At 44.2% G+C, this 20718-nt stretch overlaps 1 protein-coding gene across 3 annotated transcripts in view; it reads right to left on the reverse strand.

Moving 5' to 3' along the window:
* The window catches only part of ANO1 (anoctamin 1), a 73680-nt gene that overhangs the window by 37135 nt on the left and 15827 nt on the right, over positions 1-20718 (reverse strand). For all 3 annotated transcript variants that reach the window (XM_063397527.1, XM_063397528.1, XM_063397529.1), the window contains exons 2-3: positions 5711-5889; positions 1981-2307 (exon numbers count right to left, since the gene is read on the reverse strand). In XM_063397527.1, the coding sequence (XP_063253597.1) occupies positions 1981-2307; positions 5711-5818 (435 nt within the window). In that variant the 5' untranslated portion in view covers positions 5819-5889. The remainder of the gene's footprint in view (positions 1-1980; positions 2308-5710; positions 5890-20718) is intronic.

Below are 20718 nucleotides of genomic sequence, written 5' to 3' on the forward strand. Positions count from 1 at the left end.
ACTGTGGACACAAATACAGGCTGAGCCAGTTGAATTTGAAGCAGAGGCATCCAGCCAAAATGGTGTGATTTGGGGAGGGTGTTGTAATTGCTGGGCTTGAGAGGGTCCCTGCTGCTCACACCTCACAGGAGCAGCCTCAGAATCAAATTGATTATCTCCATTAAACCATTATAATGAGGAAAACCAGTAGGAAGAACTCCACCAAAGAAAGCAAAAGGAGGATAGAGGTTAATGGCAATCTTAGTGGGTTTGCCTGCAGCTCAGGAATTCTCTGAGCTGTGTTCTAGAGGGCAGGACATGGATGTTTGCTCCTGGCACTCCCACATACACCCATGTTTGCTCCCCCTGGAGCAACCATTCCAGAGGCACTGGGCAAACGCTATCTGACAAGGAGGCATTCAGCAAACAGAAGAGAAATGAGCTTTAATGAATCTTTCTAACCTTGCTGCTGCACCAATTCAGTTATTATAGTAACTGGCTTTCACACAGCTGTATTCTTACTGGCTCTCTAGAAACTGGTTACTCAGAGGACTGTGGAATGGTTTGGGTTGGAAGAGAGCTTCGGGATCATCCAGTTCCAACAGTCCTGCCAGGGACGGGCCAGGCTGTCCCTGTCCAACCTGGCCTTGTTTTACTCAATTATTTGTGGACATCGAGCCACTGACCGCAACCCTTTGTGTGTGACCACCCAGCCATTTCATTGGAGAGAGCTGAAGTGATTTATTCAACACCATCTGTTAAAGAAACCTTTACTCTTTTGGAATCTGTGAGGTCTCCAGAGCAGCTCTGTGGCTTTTCAGGCCCAAGTGACTGCAGACCTTTCCCCCTGCGTGGACGTGCTGGCTGTGGAAGCTGATGTAAATCCCCAAGTCTTGCTTTCATCTCGTGTGGTTTGGTGTCCTGCACTGAAAGGACAGGGTTCCCTCTCTTTTACAATGTCCTGGCTTGATCCCTGAGCCCTTCTGCATCACTTGAAATCATATCACATGTGGAACCTCCCAGCTGGCAAAGGATTTAAATATCTATGACTTTGCACATGCAAACTCCCTGTTTGCCACAGGAACCTGCAAGCTGGACAGAAGGCAAGCCTGATTTTCACTGGGAGACAGAGAGGGGAAAGGTTTGGAGGTTTTCTTGCATTGTACCATGCTAAGTAAATATATTACATATACATCATATATAAAAGATACAAATGTCTGTAACTTGTGAGTAATAGGTGACAGATTTATTTTTTCACAGTCTTTTCCCTGGTCGAAATGTATCTCAACCTTTAGATCCTGTAAATAAAACCAGCATAAATGTTTACCCTCTCTCTCAGGAGTCTGAGGCACATTGCTTGGGTCAGATAATTGTAGCAGCTTTCTTTGAAATTAATACTGCTGTGTCTATTTCTACTAATCACACACTGGCAGCACTTCACATACATCATTTTTTACACGCTCTAATGGTCTTTTAATAGAATATCCTGTTTTCAGGGTGCAGGTGGAAGACGTTACAAGCTGTACTGTTCACGTCTAAGAATGGAAAGAGCAAACTGTAACACAGACCCATGTGCTCCAGCAGGAGCGTGGACCAGAGCCTCCTGAACAAATTTAATTCTCCTCAAGCCTACATTGAGGAATAAAGATGACACTACCTGGATCAGATTTCTTTTTCTCCTCAGAACTGGAACTGCCAGAGGGTCCAAACCACCGCATACTGTGAACCCACCAAAGTGGGATTATTAAGCCTCACTTCCAGATACCACAAGACAGCCGTGTTGCACCGGTGGGTGTGCCACAAATCCTGGCCAAAAAAGCCAGGAACTTCGCCTCATCGGGGCATTTCCACCACCATGGCACCCTCCTGTGCAGCCAGCTAAGTCAGTGGGTGAGCATGGCACTGACTGTTAATCCTGCAAGAGCTGAGCTTGTGCATCCTCCACCAGAGCCAGGACCAGCCTCTCCCAGGACCCAGCCACCCTCCCGAGCGGATCCTTACGTCTTCATCACGCTCCAGCTCCAGCCCAGCCTCCACCAGGTTCCCCTCGTACTCCTCCCTGCGGAACCTCTTGTCGTCCTCGTGGTAATCCAGGTGGGGCTCGCTGTCCCCCATCTCCAGCTGCACCCCCTTCCCCGGGAGGGGCTGCTCGTGCCTGGAGCCCCGCACGCCGGCGTCGTTCTGCTGAGCTCTCCTGGCCAGAGCCTTCCCGGCTGAGGACTTCTTGTAGTGGTAGACCAGGATGTAGTCCACCTTCCTCTTGCCATCTCTGAAGTAGAGCCCGTATTTGCAGTCAGCATCCGGGTTTTTGGATAGGGAGTTTAACAGCTGGGAGTGGGGAACGGGGGTGTGGAGAGAAGGAGAGAGAACAATGAATGCACAGCCCAACTTAAACACCAGACAGACCATTGATGCCTTAAGTTTTAGCTTTCATATTTTCAAATTCTGTGCTGCCCAGGGGTGCTGAGCACACAGCCAGCCTCACTCAGATCCCTTCACAGAACAGGGACACAAAACAAATCCTTTTCCTGCTGCACACCAAGGACAACTTTCAGGCCCAAAAGCACAAACAAGGGTGGGCTGGAGGGAGGAACAAGAAGGATGGGACCTCACAGCCTGGAGCTGTAATGGGACAATTAAACCCCAATGTGCAAATACACCAAAACTTATCAAAATGTAAGATCTTGTGACTGGTCAGGCATTTTTGTGACCATTTTGGGTCCACCTTGGGTGCAGCCCTGGCCAGGCTCTTGTCCTGCCCAAGGTGGATCCTGGAGGCCTTTCAATAAATCCCTACTTTATTCTCCAGCTCTGCCCAGTCTCTGTTCCAGATCAGCCTTCCCAAGGCATCACTACCCTCTCCTATCAAGGCTCCTTTTGCCTGGAGCACACAACGCCCTCTCTCCAGGCAGCCCATGCTGCTCCGAAAAATTTTTGCAAGTTAACACCTTTAATTTTACTGATAGCCAGCTGGGATTTTATTGGCCAGAAATAAATAGATTGCATGACTGGGATTTAATCTAATCACCAGCACACTGGTTCATAAGTCAGCTACTTGCTGGGTTTGGTTTTCTCCTTCGGGGGTTAATCGCCACTAAGATCGTCTGTCCCTCTCCACCCGTGACATCTGCAATGCTGCACTCTGACAAATAGATTAATATCGTGTGGAAGCATTTCTCACTTCTCTTATCTATCATGGCAAGTCCGTATCATCTGAGAAAGAGATCATCTTAGATACAGACTGAAGGGAGCCAGCTGCTCCTGCAGCACGGCCAAAAACGCCGTGGAGAGCAGCCAGGGAAGTGGGGTCACTGCTTATTGAGCTCACCACTTCTTTTTCCTACTTATAAAACCCATGTCACTATGCAGTCTGATGGTGGCAAGGGCTTTATTCCCAGCCTGAGTTAATGCTAGGTGAGTGTAGCAAGATACATGAAAGGTAAGGCTTAAAAAACAAATTAATTTCGAAGCATTTCTCTGAAAACTGCACAAGGCAACTGTAGAAACAAACAAACACTTAATTTATTTCTACTTTTATAACATTTCTCATGCATAATTCACAATTCTACCCCTGGAGATGCACATACTAAGAAAAAGAAAAAAAGAAAAAAGAAAAAAAGAAAAAAAGAAAAAAGAAAAAAAAAAAGAAAAAAAGAAAAAAGAAAAAAAGAAAAAAGAAAAAAAAAAAAGAAAAAAGAAAAAAGAAAAAAGAAAAAAAAAAAAGGAAAAAGAAAAAAAGAAAAAAGAAAAAAGGAAAAAAGAAAAAAAGAAAAAAAAAGAAAAAAGAAAAAAGAAAAAAGAAAAAAGAAAAAAGAAAAAAGAAAAAAGAAAAAAGAAAAAAGAAAAAACAAAAAAAGAAAAAAGAAAAAAAGGAAAAAGAAAAAAAGAAAAAAGAAAAAAGAAAAAAAGAAAAAAGAAAAAAGAAAAAAGAAAAAAGAAAAAAGAAGAAAGAAAAAAAGGAAAAAGAAAAAAAGAAAAAAGAAAAAAGAAAAAAAGAAAAAAGAAAAAAGAAAAAAGAAGAAAGAAAAAAAGAAAAAAGAAAAAAAAGAAAAAAAGAAAAAAGAAAAAAAGAAATTCACTAGTAACTGGCATTTGTTTTTACCAGAAATGTCCATCACAGGAGTGGCTTTTCAGTGACCAGGGAACTTTTCTGGCTTTTAAGTTTATAGAAGAATGTCCATCCTCCATGGAGGGAAAAAGACTTGTGATCCAAAACACAGCAATTGATTATCAGTTGCAAATGCTAAAATCTATTTGGGATGTGCACACCTGCTTATTTCATACATAGAACTCTAAATGTAAATTATTTTAGATAGCCTTTGCTGTCTGCTTCTCTCTCCTTTAGGATCTCATCCCTCTTTCCCATTTAACCCAAACCCTTTACACCAAGTTCATAAATCTGTAATAAAATAATAACAGCATTTGGAGCTACCATGGAGTTCACTCATTGTCGTCTTGCCTCTATTCCCATTCCATTAAAACAGGGGAGGATATTTGGCCATGTCAAACTCTTCAGGGAGCAATCTGTTAATGTTTGTGCCCTACCCAGATAGTCTCATTTGGTTTGTAAGCACAACTTTGATATCAAAGACCATTAATAATTATTATTTTTCAGTCGCTTTATGATTAATGGCACGCACCTATGAATTCAGAACATTTTTTTAAAGCAAGCTGACAGTCTGCTTGTGGCAGGCAACTCACCTACGCAAATTTCTACAGAAGCAAAATATTAACAAATGGAAACTAATTGGATTGTGTTTAATCTTTTTTAAGATGTGTTGATCTTACTAATTAATTAAGCAGCAGTTTCTGAAAAACCAGGCTGAGCCACCACTGTGGCTGCTAAAGCCTCAACAACATTTGTATGTGAGAAGAGCTATAGCCCATAGCAAAGAGAAGCAGCCAAAACCTTGGTTCTGTTTTAGAGAAATTAATGATCAGGTTAATTTAAGGATGGGGTATAAACGCTCAAAGATATTCATGAGCCAGATGTTCTCTTGCAGTGCTGCTGTGCTTAAATGGAGTTGCATTGACCTAGACCATGTAAAGCTCATGTCTCTTCAGCTGTAAATGAGACTGAGAAAAGACATTTCAGTTTCACCACAGCAGGAGGATTTTAACACCCTGACAGAATCATTCCTCCATGCTCCATCCTAATTTTGAGCACAATAAATCATGTTGCTTTTTCTGGTACCTCTTTCCCCAGCGAATCTGCTGTATAGCCCACTCCACCTTAATAAACTTCTTTTTATGTTCTAATTACATAACCAAGTCGTAATCACGCCGGGTATTCATATTACTAACTTTTAAAATCTGTGTTAAAGAATTTAACCAAGGAGCAACTAATGACCCTGGAAATCTAATCTCTATTGTGTGCTACAGGAGAGCACTTTAATGTCACCACAATGGCTTTGGCATGAAATTTTAGACATTCTCTTCTGTTCTTCTCTGCACTGGCAGGAAGATGTAAGGGTTGGCACAGCCTGATTGTCAGATTCCTCACCCTGAGAAGAGCCAGCCCCTTTTTTATGCTACAGGTTAAACCAGGCTCCCTTTCCCACACATCGAAGGAAAAACCCCACCACACCAGCATGGACCGTGCCTGGTGGCAATCCCTCCCAGCGCCTCGGAAAAACGGAGGGAGAGGATTCCAGAGTGTGCTGGGGGAGTGGAAAGGATGAGGAATAAGCTGAGGGGTGCCTGTTGGGAGCCAGCAGGCTGTGACCCTCACCGTGCTCTCGTGCTGGTCGTAGCCGATGTCCTCGATGGCGCGGATGTTGATGATGTGGATGCCCTTCTCCTCAGCAGGCAGACACGAGTACTTCTTGTTCACCCTCATTCCCGTCTCCTCTGGAGCCTCGCTGAGATCTTCTGGCAGGAAATCCACCCCATGAAACTCACTGTCTGCGTCTGAGAAGGAAGGGAACAGTTTTATCAAGACACTTTAATCCCAACACTTGCTCCTCCCAGAGCCACCCAAAAGCTGAAACGGATCCTGTTCCTGCCTTCTCCTGCCAATGAGCCCTTGGGCAGGGCTCCCACCCCTTCTCCCTTCCTCCCTTCTCAGCTTTCCTCAGCCCTACCTGTGCCTCCTCCTCCTCCAGAGGAAGAGTGCTCAGTTAACTTCTATCCTGCACTGGTGTCTGAGGATATTTTCACCCTGTGGGCTCGTGGAATGATTGTATTTCTTGGCAAGAGGAGAAAAAAGGAGGGAAAAGGGAAAAACTGCTGGTGAGGATAGGTGCCATGGTGCCTTTCCTTTTTTAGGAGGTGTTTTTTCCTTTAATTTGTTCATGATGAAAAACAAACTTAAGGGCTTCCCCTCAAGTACCTGCATCTGATGCACTGAATTTACTGAACCATTCTTATTGAAGTAGTCTCGAAAATCTGCAGGTTTCTTCCTCTCAACCTGCTTCTGATGAACACATCAGAACTGTTTCCATTTCCTGTTTAAGTACATACACAGCTAAAGGATTTAATATAAAAATTTCACTACAAACTGAGCAACCAGATCAGTGACAGAATGCAAACTGCTGTTTGCATATGGGCACTTAGGCAAGCAGTAGGAGGCAAAGTGTTCCAAGATTTTATTAATTTTGACACTGAAATAAAATACTGCAGCATTGTGGCCCACCCCCCCTTTTTTTTTTTAAACTATGCCAGAGCAGGGCTTGCTCATCTAAAGAGTGAAGATAAAGCAAGAATTGTAGAATTTATGGATACTAAATAAGCTTTCCCCAACAACAGAAAACACGGAACTGAATTACCCTGTCTGGATCTGGCTGAACTTCAGGGATAATGTTGAGGGAAGAGACAAGGAAAATCCCACTCCCCAGCAAATTTGCAGGTGATGTGAAACCAAGCAGCAGGATTGACAAGCTGCAGGGCAAATCTGCCACTTCAAGGGGTCTTGAGAGGCTGGAAAAATGGAAACCCAAAAAAGCCCCCCACTTATGCAGCCCAAAGAAGGGAGGGCAAATGATGGAGGTCCCATTCCTGCTTTCAGCTACCAACTGAGCAGGTGGAGCCACAGCTGTGCCAGATTCCTCTCACAGGTCCGTGAGAAAAGGGTGAGAGGCTAGACACAAGTTGGAATGAAGGAAATTATGACTAAACATAAAAAAATAACCCCAACCAACTAACCCACCCCCTCAATTCTCTAACAACAAGAGTGATCACAGAACAGGGAAGGAACCAGTGAAGCTACAAATCTCCATCCACCCCTGGAGAAGGACAGAGCCTGACCACATGTGGCCCCCTGAGCCAATTTCAGTGTTGGAAGGGCACTGCAATAATCACTGCACTTCTGATCAGGCTCTTCGTGGGGACAAGGCAGGAGCCAGCACGGACAACACCCTGCAGCAGAGGAGGAGGATGCAACCAAAGCCTTGGCACCTGTCCTGAGCTTATCAGAGAAAGGCAAACATTGCTGTCATCAAAGCCATGCTGCTGTGGAATTTGTGCTCCTCTGGAGCCTGCCAGCACCATGGGTTTGTGGATGTTGATTTCAGTTCTGGGCAATCTGCTGCCCCAAGCTGCTTTCACAGAACACCAGTGCTCATTAACATCAGTACCTTGCCATAAAACCTGAGCAATCAGCCTCTACATATTCATGTGCACACAGTGTGACACCCACACCTTCTGCACATCTGGGCTGCTGTTCTTGGCTCTTCTTTAACACTCTCCAATAGTTCTCCCAGAACAGACAGCACGAGTGAGATCTCAGGGCAGCATAGCCAAACACAGTCAGGCACCTGAACAGCAGTTTGTAACAGCTCAAGGAGCTTTTTTGGGGGATAACAGAGATACAGCCAAAAAATCTGCTGGCTCATGGGGGCAGCTGGGATGTTTGTAACAATTCCCTACATTTGCATGGTCTCTTTTTCCCAACACCTACAGGCACCTATGGGCAGACTCCCTGAACATTGGGAATTGGAAACAAGTGTAGGCAGCTGCAGAGTCCTGTGTACTCAAGCCTTTGTTCTGTGGCTGCAAAATACTCATAAAATAATGCAACTTTTGGAACTTCACAACCATAGCAACCTGCATTTTTGTTTGGAAGGGTGCTGGAAACAACTTGGTAAAAACAGCGCTGTAAAAGTCCTCTCTCCTTTTCCCTCCTTTTGTACTAAGCAAAACCCAACAATTCCAGCATTTTGCAGAGGCCATTAGAAGAGCAGCACCTTTTTAGTGGCTGTGACCCTGAACAATGGAGCTGCGAACTGAAAAGTGCCAGATTGGGAATCACCACTGGGACAGAAGAGGCTCAGAAGAGAAAATCACAAGCTCCACTGATCCCTGTGCTCTGAAGCTGCACTTCCAAGCAGCGTTTGCTAAGTCCCAGCACGGAGCAAGGAGAGCTGCTCAGATGATTCAGCACCACTGTGCAGGCCCAAACAATCCCCCCAACACAAGCAGATATTCACAGTTCTGTTTACACATCAGTAGCCTGGCAATAATGGAAAGAACGAGTGCTTCAGGTAGGCAGTGAATCATAGAATTTTGGTTTATTGTGACCACTGGAAAAGATGGGAATTGTGAGAGCTTTCCTGATACAGTCTTAATGACAGCAAGTTTGATTTCTGCACTAAAGGATGATGTCAGTATTTAATACTAAGTAAAGCCATCCAAACCACTTTGGTAATTACAAATACCCAGGGATTACAAGCAGTTCACTTGTGCTGATTTGGCAGAGGGCAAAGCCTTCCATTGCAGAACACCAAACCTCTTTTTTTTTTACATGGAGTAGAGCATTTCGAAGACATAAAAGCATGAATATTTGATGTTAATCACATTAAACAAGAGCAATAATTTAATTCCAAAATAAATTCATGTTCAGAATTATTTATGGCAAGATAGAAGAGGAAAGGTGAGGAGTGCAAAGAACATTAATGTCCTAATTCAGCTAGGCTGACATCCTAATCTCTGTTGGGAGCTGAAAGAGGAGAGCCTTGTGAAAACTGCTGGCTTTGCTGCCTTCTAATGCTGACTAACCCACCCTCTTCTATTTATTAAGCAGAAAACACTACAGCAAAGACTTGAAGAAGCACTCAGTGCATTTCAACACAGCCATAAAACCAATCCCAAAACCCCATGGATTCTGAGTCAGCAGAAGTCCCTCATATTCCTGGGACAGAGTCAAACTCATGAGTCTTGAGTGTCTCCCTCTGAACAATGTGGGAAACAAGATTGAACTAATAAAAAAAAATCCCTTAAACTTGAAACCACTTCCTCCTCTTTTCAAGTTTCAGTTGCAGCTGAATTTCCCAATCTCAACTTGCAAGAATTAACCCTAATTAATTAATGATCACTTTCCCACCACTGAAATTTGGCACACTGTGCTGTAACCTTTCCTCATTCAGACATTTCTTGACTGGATGTTGAAGACCAGGTGAATCAGAACCAAAAACCTGCTGCAGAAACCAATGTATTTTCTCCATTATTCAATCAACCATTAACATTAGAATAAAAACGATGCACAGCCACTGAATATTCCCTGGCAAAAAGTATTTTTGATCATTAAAACGAATTTTAAAATTGCATTCACACAATGCAACTCTTAAAGAAACACCAGGGTATTTCTAGTTCTAAAATAAGCATCATCAAGTCAGCATGAGTACATCCAAACAAATGAGCAACTATTTCCCTGCTCAACCTGAAACAATCATGTCACTGAGACTGCTTTCCCTTGTTTTCTTTTTATTTTATTCCTTGTTTCCTCTTGTTTTCTTTTTTAGACAGTAGGTTTAAGAAAGTGATAGAACAAAAAAACCTCACAAAGACGTCTGAGGTAGCTGTCCCAGCTGTTCCCAAGAGGGAAACAGCAGAATAGTTACAAAACCTTGTGATTTGAGGCTTTTAAATGTCCACATCCTTATCTTTTTGCTGTCTATAAACTGAGATAATTCAGAATCAAAAATTAAGAATCATGCAGGTAATGAGGAAGTGTGTTAAGAAAGTCAATCACACACACACATATATATATTTATGTAAAAGAAACACATGCAACCTCTAAGTAAAAGTTGAATATTTGTTTATAATATGCTCTTTCTGCAGAGAAAACATCAGCGTGTGCAACACACTGGCTAACTTCTGGATTGACTTTTTTTCTCGAAGGAAAAGGTTTGATGAGAGATAAAACGCCTTTAGTGGGCTTTGCTTGCTGCACATTGCCCCCTAGCAGCAGCATCCTCCTTCCGCACGCCCTCACCCAGCCCTCTGCCTCCTGCAGCTCCCAAATTCCAACCCAGAGCTTAATCCCAAGGAGAGAAAACCACCATTCTCACCAGTGACTCGCCTATCCCTTCTCCTTTTCCTTCCCCCACCTCCAAGGCTGCCAGATTTGGATGCCAAAACCCCAGGGAAGGCAAGGCCAGGCGAGTGGCGGGCAGGCTGCGAGTGCCACCCCAGCAGCAGCTCTGTCACCCCTGCTGGCCCCAGGAGCCGTGCCCGGGAGTGCCAGCCAGCAGGCTGGAATGCCAGCGAGGATCCCCGCTGCTGGCAAGGAGGGCAGTGCTTTTTTTGGGATGCTGACACCTGTTGACGAGGCGCTGGCCCCGGCCCAGGAGCTGCCGGGCTCTCCAAGGAGCGCCCGCACACGTCCTGGGCTTTGGTTCTGCTCGAAGTCCTGACATCAGGAGCTGATGAGCTCCACATCAGGCACGATCTGAGGTGGGTTTTTCTCGCCTCTCCAGCTGTGAGCAGCCAGATGTTGCCTCCAGCTGTGCTGCTTGTGCAGAGACAGCCGGTTTTACTCATACCACTGACCAGCCTAGCAGGAAAAGGGCTGCTGGAAAAGGCAGCCCACGTCCCCTGGGGCAAATTTAACACCTCTGGGGATGCTGATACCTCCTGTGCATCCTGTCAGGGATGCAGGGATGTTGTTATCTCCTGCCCTTCCACCTGCAGAAAGGTGAACCCAGCCTCTTTCACCTTCTCCAGCACCACCCTAAGTAGGATGCTTTGGAACTTGCCCATTTCTTTTGCTTTTCCATTTATTTTAAAACTTGTAGCCTAGGCCTGTGCTAGAGATTTGTTGTTTTTTGGTTTTTTTAACCATACAGGAGCAGGGCTTGCTTGTCTAAAGAGTGAAGATAAAGCAGGAATTGTAGAATTGATGAATACTAAATTAGCCTTCCCCAACAACAGAAAACATGAAATGGAATTACCCTATTTGGGTCTGGTTGAACTTCAGGGATAATGTTGAAGGAAAATCCCACTCCCCAGCAAATCTGCAGGCGATGTGAAACCTTTCAGGGATGCAGGGATGTTGATATCTCCTGCCCTTCCATCTGCAGAAAGGTGAACCCTGCCTCTTTCATCTCCTCCAATGCCTTCACTCATTAAGGTTATTTCCTTAATGAATCAATCATGATGTTATGATCCAATCCATTAAAAAAAGAAAGAAAAGCTCAAAAAAAGTGAAATAAATCTTGGGTTCCATGGACAGTTTCCCTTGCAGAGGAGAAATCCTTTCAAAGCAGGATGACCTTGCTGTGCCTGATGCTGACAACCCTCACTGAAGGGCAGAGCCCATTCAGACACTTTGTGCCCAGTGATTTGGAGTCACACGGGTGGAAAAACTTCAGCTCCTGGCAGGATTATTTGGATGATGAGCTGGCTTAGCTCTGCTCCTCACTACTGAGAACTGTGGGGCTCTGCAGTGGGGCTGCAGCTTTCCTGGAAGGCTGTCTACAGCTTTAAACGTATTGATCTATTATTGTCAGCAACAGGCTCAAAGCAGGTTAGAGGGACACACAGCTATGACATCATCTTTTATTTCTGCCTGTCTATTTCTGTTTTTAAAGATTTATTAACCCTGTTTGCAGGATGCAGCCCTGGGCTTGAGCACACCTCTGACCTGACACAAGCCTTGTGAAATGTAAAAACAAAGAGCAAAACCACCTGAAACTTATAAAGGTAATATTTTGATTGAAATGGCATTTTCAACACCACGGAAAGAACCAGGAAATACAAATTCTACCATAACACTGCTGCCTGTTTCTTTAGACCCCATCAAATCTCACATTTTGCCTCTTCCCATCCCAAGACAAAGTTCATTTTTTTCTCCACAACAACCAACAGCTATGTGATGGTCTATAAAGTAAATCTGTTTTCAGACACATTTCTAATATACCTAAGTTAAACACTCTTCCTCTGCCAGGCACCAGAAAAATATTATTTGCTTCTGTTGCACAAAGATCAACACAAAAACTGCTCAAATTTATGATGAAAACAGAACTAGATATGGGAGAGCCACTGAATTCATGTTTCAACCATCCTGTTAAATATGTTTTGCAGGGTTATGATGCTCATTATTTTTGTCTGTGTGTTCCAAGAGAAGGCAATTTTTATCAATGGGAGCAGTAAGATGAAAGGAAAAAAATACTAAAAAAGAGATTATGGTGAGAGAAATGGTATTTATTGGGACAGTGGATACCTAAACTCTCACCAGAGTCTAAATATAAAAGATATCTAGATACCTTTAAAATAAGAGGTATATTTCCCTTTACCAGGGAAAAAAACTTCCCTTTACCAGGGAAGTAACTAAAGCCTCTTTATACCAAACATGTAGAAATGAGGATCCAAAAGTAACCAGTTTTACCCTAAAATCTCAGTCATGGACTGCAGCCCGGGGCTGAGGCCATGGCACACGTGCTGACTGGCAGAGCTGCTCCTTATCCCTCAGGTTTCCCATCCAAAGTCCTAACCTTGAGACATTTGCACTCATGTTTACACTTCCAGGCACAGCCAGGAGGGTGTTTGGGCTGCACACACCCAGCCATGGATGTCTCGGGAGGCTTTGCTCACCTGATAAAGAGGGTTTGGGCCACAGGCACCACATTCAGGAGCTGCTTTTCCACATTTGGGCTGAGAGAGGCACTCACTGGGACTGGGTTGTGCAGGGCAGAGCTCCACCCTATATAAATATGTTTTTTGGGTGTGCCCAGGCTGGTGGAGCTGATGTGGTGAGGTGATGGGGGTGGGAGATATCCAGCCCAGGTCCCAGCTATGTGCTCCCTGAGGAAATCCAACCTGCCCTGAGTAGTAGCTTGGCTCTCCTGAGTTTTGTTCATAGCCCTGCAGTTTTAACATGGAACAACACCAGTGTAAGATAATAAATGGGCAAGTTCCACCAGCAGTTGGAAGAATCTCCCTTCCTGAGCGAGGGAATGCAAATCAGGGAGTGGGAAAAGCCCTGTCAGCTCCTGTCTATCCATGGGAATGCCATTCCCTGCGCTCCCCAGAGCCAAGGAGCCAAGCTGAGGCACACCAGAGGCAGAAGCCCTAAGAAGTGTGGATGGAAGCAGGCACTCTGCTGCTTGGTTTTTAGAAAGAGATGAGATCTGGGAGGGTGCCCAGCTCTCCCTTTGCCAGGGGATGTAGAAACGCACGCTGCAGGAGGACAAGATGCTCCTGCTTAGAGTTCCCAGGGGCCCCATCCTAAGTGGCAGAATTCTTGGAGCAGAAAGCTGCTCCATCAGCAAAAAGACAGCTTCCCTTTGCACGGGGCAGTGCCTTGGTAAGGTTTCTTGGGAGCCCCCAGGAGAAAGGCACACTCGGGATGGCTGAGGATGGACACTCTTTGTAGTTTGGCCCTTGGCAGGGAAGCTGAGAGCAGCAGCAGGGCTGGGCCCAGGCTCACCCAATCTCCTCCTCAAGGAGCTTTTGACAATATTTATTATCTAATACTTCTTTGTATCGAAGGAGCACTCAAGATCCAGCCTGAGTATAAACAGCTGCCCTGTAGGTTTTGTAACAGGCTTACAAAATAAAGCTGGCTTATCCAAAGGTGTCAGTCCACACCTCCTGCCCAAAAACAAAGGGGAGGAAATTGCCATGAAATTGTTGTCACCTGTACAATGGAAAGAAGCAGAGCGTGCAGGGCTCTGGGGTTGCTGCAGGTGCTCAAAGGCAGCTGGGCCAAAATCTCTGTCCAAATATCCAAGTTTCATTCCTAACTTGTTCCTGTTTGTTCTGCAGCAGCACTTATCCAAAAGGAGCTCAGAATCCATCCCAAAGGACCTTAAAGAGGCAGATTTCTACATCAGCATGTACACACCTAACACTGCTCCCCTCCAAAAACAAGCCACAAACCCAAGCAGTGCATATCACAAGAACCTAAGGCAGAGCTATTTTGAAGGATCATTGTGCTCAACCTGTGTATAAACAAGGACATCTTGGCAAACTCCAAGAGATGTCCTACGAAAACCACCAAAATCAAACCAACAAAACCCCTAAACCACCAACCTTTTCTTGCAATTGTGATGACCATGCAAAACAGTAATGAAAACAGAAATAATAAAGGGCAGCTCTAGTCCAGTATGGCATCTCAAAAGGTGTGAGATAGGATTCTCCCATTTTGCCATCTTTCTGTTCATAATTCTTGGAGAAATCATCACCAGACAATCACAAACATCACCAGAGGGGCATCATTCCTCCCACAACAAGCCCTCAACACTCTCTCTTTAGCACTAGACATGAACCCTCCTCTGCTGAGGGAACATCTCTGAGCACCACAGAAGCACGGCCCAAACGAGCAAAACTAGAAATTCTAGATTTTCAAACAGCATGCCTTTTCTGCAGCCAAATCTTCTTTAAATTCCCAAACTGCAGCTGTTCCACCATGAAAAATCCCCAAATTCATCCCAGGCACGTGGTCAGTGATGGCCTGCCCAAAGATATTCTGGGTAAGAAAGGAAACAGCAGCTCGTGCCAAGAGCAAGCATTTGACATCAACACAGAGAGAAAGGGAGAAAATATTATTTGTTTTCATATTTCCTGAGAAAGACGTTGAGGATGTAACCTTGTTATTTATCCAGGGTCAAGGTTTCATCCTAGAATTTAGGAAAGGAATTTATTTTCCCCTAAAGTGTGATTAAGTTTATAAGCCTAAGACAAGTTTTGATTGTGGGTTTCTTCTGTTTTGGTTAGCAGAATAATATTTCACTTTCTGTCTTCTCTTTTCTTGAGAAAGGAAAATGTGCTGTTCATTTATCTGGTAAATGTTTATCCATTCTGTGTTAAAAACCTCTAAACAACAGAATAAAATGGAATTAAACTTTAATATATTGCTTATCTTCAAGGACAGAACCACTCAGGAAAACAATACTCTGCATGAAAAAAAAAGCCCCATGTTCCACCATAATCTTTAGAACAGTAATTTTTTTGGCTTCACTAAATGACAGTATCTGTTATTCCACAAACTTTTTCAAAATACATTGTAAATGGGTATTTACAAACCTGATTGCTTTTTAATAGCACATACTCTCTGCTGGTGGGTTTGTTAAACCAGTTTACAAAACACATTTTTGTTGGCTAGGTTTCTAGTCTCAAGAGCAGTCTCTACAATTTTAGTTTTGGGGTTTTTTTAATATTCAAGCTTTTGGAAATCATCTTGAAGTGGTTGCTTTGAAATCTGCAATAAATATATCGCTGATGGAGAGAAAGGAAAGTTCTGACTGCAGAAATTATGTCAATATTGGTATTTTTAAGGAAGGGAGGGCAACTAGGTAAATAAAAACAAAGGTATTGCAGTTCTGATGGATTTCAAATCTGACTGAGATAACATGCTAGCAACATCCTTGAGCCATTTGCTTTATTGACCTTGTGGATGCCTGTGGCCTGTAGCAGTTGCTGGTTTTTATTTACAATATTGCACAACGCATTTTTTGTATTTGGGGGATGGACAATTTTGAAAATATTTGAACTGGTTGCAGAGGATGAAAAAAAAAAGTTTGATGGGGTAAATTTTTGTTTTCAGGCTGTCAGACTCCCAATTCTAGCCCAATTCAGCATCAAGGCACGTTTCCAGGGGGGTAAGGATGGACAGAGGGGTGGGCACCTCACCACAGCATCCTCCTGAGCCAACACACACTTGTGATGTTCCTGTATCTACTTTGTTTTCTTTGCCTAATTTTAACACAGTTGGTTTTTTTAATTTTTTCTTAATTTAGGTGAAGCTAACCTTTCCTCCCTGAAAACTCTCATCCCTTAACAATCTTCCTTCTGGAAGTATTTGTAACTCGGATCAACAGTTTGAGTTCTTTCTGCCTTTTCTCCCTGCAGGTTTTTGGCTGTCCTCGGGAGCAGGGACAGGCAGGACAGCGAAAGCCACCCCAGCACACCTCCAGGCAGCCCAGGAGGATCCTTCAGGGAACCCTCAGAGCACAAAGCCAGCTCTTCCTGACTAACATCCCACAACAACAGCACAATACCGAGTTTTGGGAAAGGCTGGATGCTGCAGCAGTGCTGAAAAATCAAGTCAGTGTAAATGCAGGTATGAGCTGACCCCACCCAAAGCTTTTGGAGTGCCAATTCTCCCAGGAGGAAATACCTGCAGACCCAGGTTGTCACTCCTGAACGTGATGTTCCAGTGGGATAAAACCCATCAGCACACCTACTCCAAGTACCAATGTACCAATCCCCACAGCCCCCACCGGGACCTCCCCAGGCTACAAAACACCCAGTGCTTCCTCTGCTAACCCTGGCTCTTCTAATCAGCCATCCTAGAAAGGACTCAGCCTACAACCCTTGAGACAAGATTGAAGAAGCCAGGCAGCAAAAATCAGCCACTTGCAGGAAAAAACAAAACCTGTGTCTGAAATGCTGCTTTTCGCGGTAAAACAAGGACTTGCTGGTTTGACAGAAAGGCACACTGCTTGCCCATCCTGAGTCTTTTGAGCACTTCTGTCCTGTTTGACTTCCCTCCTTTGTGCCTATTTATTTGGGATTAGGGTGCGATTCCCAGAGGCTGGGATGCTGTATCACTTATCCACGTCAATAAACAATTGAAACAGGTTTAAATATGGAAACACTTTGTAGCAGCACAACCAAAGGCACTGGTTGTGCTGCTGCTGTGCCTGATGGACAAAAAAAAAAAAGGGGGAAAAAGGGATCTTTGGGTGATGACAGTCATTTATCTTTCATCAATCCACCAACACCACTGGGCTGGAAGATTTACAAATTCTGCCCATTCTGCCCTTGAGCTGGATGCTCTTCTGGTTTTGGGTAGGGATATAATTGGTTACACCAATTACTGACAGTTCTGCTCCCTCCCTAATTTTTAGATACCAAAAGTGAATCTGTCTCTGTCCCAGTGTCTTGGTTTTGGGAGACACTCTGTGCTGAGAACTTCCAGCCACCACTGGTGGCAAAGGAACTCTCAGAGCAGAGCAGTGTGAAGCCAACACCTTAAGGTCAAACTGCACACCCACTGCCTGCCCACCCTGTGCCCAAACACAGCACAGCTCCTCCGTTTCAAGGAACACCCATGAAAATATCTTTGTCATGACTGTAGCTCCTCAGCGAGCCCGTCAGAGCTCCCAGCACTATGTTCTGCTCCAACACAGGCTGCTCCCGATCTGCTCCAGAGCTGTCACCTGCCAGCATGCTCTGGTGCCTCAGGATTGCCTCATCCTCTGTCAGTACAACTGCCCCCCCGTGAGAAACAGCTCAGAAAAAAGGAAAATTACAATTTAGGCTATGTCCAGTGAAGATGAACAAGCAACAGCAGCTCTTTTTCTGGGATATTGCCTGCAGCACTCATCACCCGCTGTGTCAGACACAGGAACTCAAATTTAAACAGATGAAAAATGACAGAGGATGTTGGGGCAGTGATGGAGGGAGGAGCTTATCTTCCTAGAACAAGACCAAAGAACTAAAAATCTACCCCTCATTACACACTTTCCCATCCCACACTGGATGGTCAAAAAGACAAAGGGAAATGAAGGACAAATAAAGTGCACAAGTGATTAATTAACATTTAAAACACTCAAAAGCAGTCATTAGAATTGAGGCTCTAAAGCAGAGGTTCATGCCAGGGCAATAGTGGCAAAAAAAAAATCAAACAAATAAATATATAAATAAAGTAAAACAAAACTATTTTTGTAATGGTACTCAAGAAATTTATGAATGGGATTCTGTGATGTGGTTGCCCGAAATAGCCAAGATTTGGACATGGTAACCCCAGGAGTTCCCGAGAGCAGCTGGCACAGACGCCATGCATGGACAGAGGGTTTCCCACTGTTCCCTCTCCTCTCCTGTCAGGATGGGCTTTTCCCTCTGAGTGACAAACAAAATTCAGCATCACCATAAGGCACCTCACACTGGGACAGGGAGGATAAATATTGCCCCAAGATCAACAACTCCATCCAGAAACCCAAAGGGAACTTTGCAAACCCCACTGGCCAGATGCCTCTCTTCCCCTAATTTCTTCCAAGACATATTTCCCCGGATTTCAGTTCATTTTTGTTGCTTTAGGCTGTATGCTACACATTTTTCTTGTGACAAGATGCTTGAAACAGGATAAAGTACTCCAGGTCAGGCTTTTCCAGCCCTGAGCAGCATTACCACATGTTCCCTACACAGAGATATTGTGGATTTATGTTTAGTTTATGAGTCCTAGACCCTTCTTTGAGGAGCTGCCATTTAACTGGCTAATTATCCCTGCCCAGATGGAGGATTTTGCACTTGTCTGGTTCTCATCTCCAGTCCTGGGAGCACATCCTTTTCCAGGAAGATAAGCAACAACAAGTCTGCTTTAACAATGCAAGATTTAAGGCTGCTGGTACCAGATCCAAACCTCCACAGGCACAGACACAAAAAGCTGAAAGGGGAGCACACCGACACCGCTGGTTCAAGTTTCAAGGAGATTTTTGGTGGGGCAATCTGTCATCAGCAGGCTTTATTTTAGATCTTATTATCAACTGTCCTGCCACGTCCAGCCTGAAGCTGGCACAGAGGAGCAGAGCTGCCATGAACCCATCTGGGTGCTTTTTTGGGAGGAATTTGATGGAAATACAAACCATATGTGACCCTACTCCAAGAAAATGAGACCAGTACTTTTGAGTGGCCTGATAGTACACAGACCCAGTACCTAAAATTGTGGAATCGGGGCAGAAGCTTAGCTTTTACACAGTAAAACTCAGGAGGAGTAAACCTGGAGGAGATTCTTCTCTGTAAACATGAGAGCACATCTGACGTGAAGATCAAAAGCAGAACTTGCACTAATTATACCAAAAAACAATCAGTGCTCCAGAACAGATAATAATGAGAAATGAACACTGAAGGAAACTTTGATGTACTTCTTAGATAACTGCGGTACTTTAAAATTGGATGCAGTTCAAACATTTAAAACATGTCAGTCTGAGATCTACATTTCAGATTGAGAACGTGTTGATGCACAAGTAGATTTTAAAATAAACACATGGTGGAGCAGAACACAAACATGGATTAAAAAAAAACCCCAAAAAACCCAAACTCCTGCTCTTCAGTTAAATCCCCCCATTCAAGAGGCTTTAAAACCACTTCTCCTTCACACAAGCTAAACCCAAATGCCAGATTTTACTGAAATCACTGTTAATAATGCAGTTTGCAGCCTGCATTGGCTGGGGTGCCTGTTGACTCAGTGCAATTTGAGTCACAGGCACGGCCCAGAACACACTGCCAGCTCCTGCTGCCACCAGTGAGCACAACACTGAGGGCAAAACGTGTCAGTCCTGGTGGAGGAGAACACAAACCTGGGATATTTCAGCAGGCCATTCGTCTTGCTGATGCTGATGAGGATTTCTCAGCATGAGTAGGTCTGGGTCATTACTGACTAAACTGTGGGACTGAGCTGAAAAGGTGTTCTCAAAAGCATCAGCAGTGACAGGATGAAGGACAACACAAGGAAAATGGACTGAAATTTGGAGAATTTCAAGCTTCTCTAAACACACTTCCTTAAACTCCTGTTCAGCAGTAAAATATTTTCTTGTAACACCTTTCAACAGAAAGTCACCTAAAACAAAATAAAGAACTAAAAAGACAGCTAAAGGTACAACTGAAAAAACAGCTGAAGTTTTTCCAGGACTGCAGCTGAATAAAATACATGAAGGCAAAAGCCACCACAGAAAGAACCATTCCAAAGGAGAGAACCATTCCAACAGCACCACCAATCCCTCAATTTACACCAGAAATAATGTCCATGTGAGACACTTCATTTTCACTCTCTGCAGCCAAGCCATGGGAAGTGGATTTTCCCAGTATCATGATGTGACTTTTGATGGGCATCAGAAAACGTGATAATCTTCAAAGCACCATGAAAATTCAGAAATGCTATTAACAACAAAAAGTGTCCCACTCCCACCCAATTTCTATTTACATCTCCTGTGTTCTGAAGTTTAAAATTCCTGTGAAAGTCCCATCTGGGGGCATGGAGAGCACAACTGGAAGAGGTCCATGAGCTCCACAAAAAAATTAACAGAAAGATAAATTTTTGGAGCACTCTCTCTACATAAACTACAAGACAGGACATGCTGCCAGGATTGCCCTCCAGGAACAAGATGTGCCAGCACCCACTGGACTGTTTATGAAATTGGCCATTAAATTTAAACACTTTGGGGGATGGAGAAGAGCCTGTGGCTCACTGGTTTTAATTACTTTGCTGAAGGTGGGGCTAAGAGAGCGTGTGACAGCTCCAGGGATGAGCACAGCACACGGCAACAGCCTTGGACATCCACACTCCAGGAACTGCAGCTTTTCAAATTTAAGCCAATTAACCAGTGGTGCTCACTAACCCGGCCAACCTTAAGGACATTTGACCCAAGGGCACGGAGTGGGGCATCAGAGGGGACGTGGGGAGCTCTCAGTTGCAAGCATGCCTGGGCTTGCTGCCACCAGAATGTCCTGACAAGTGTCCATCATGTCATTTCCAAAACAGCTGCTGCCCACTGGCGCTGTCGGAGTGTTTAATTACAG

This window comes from Prinia subflava, chromosome 5 (genome assembly GCF_021018805.1).
Source record: "Prinia subflava isolate CZ2003 ecotype Zambia chromosome 5, Cam_Psub_1.2, whole genome shotgun sequence".
NCBI classification, from domain to species: Eukaryota; Metazoa; Chordata; class Aves; order Passeriformes; family Cisticolidae; genus Prinia; species Prinia subflava.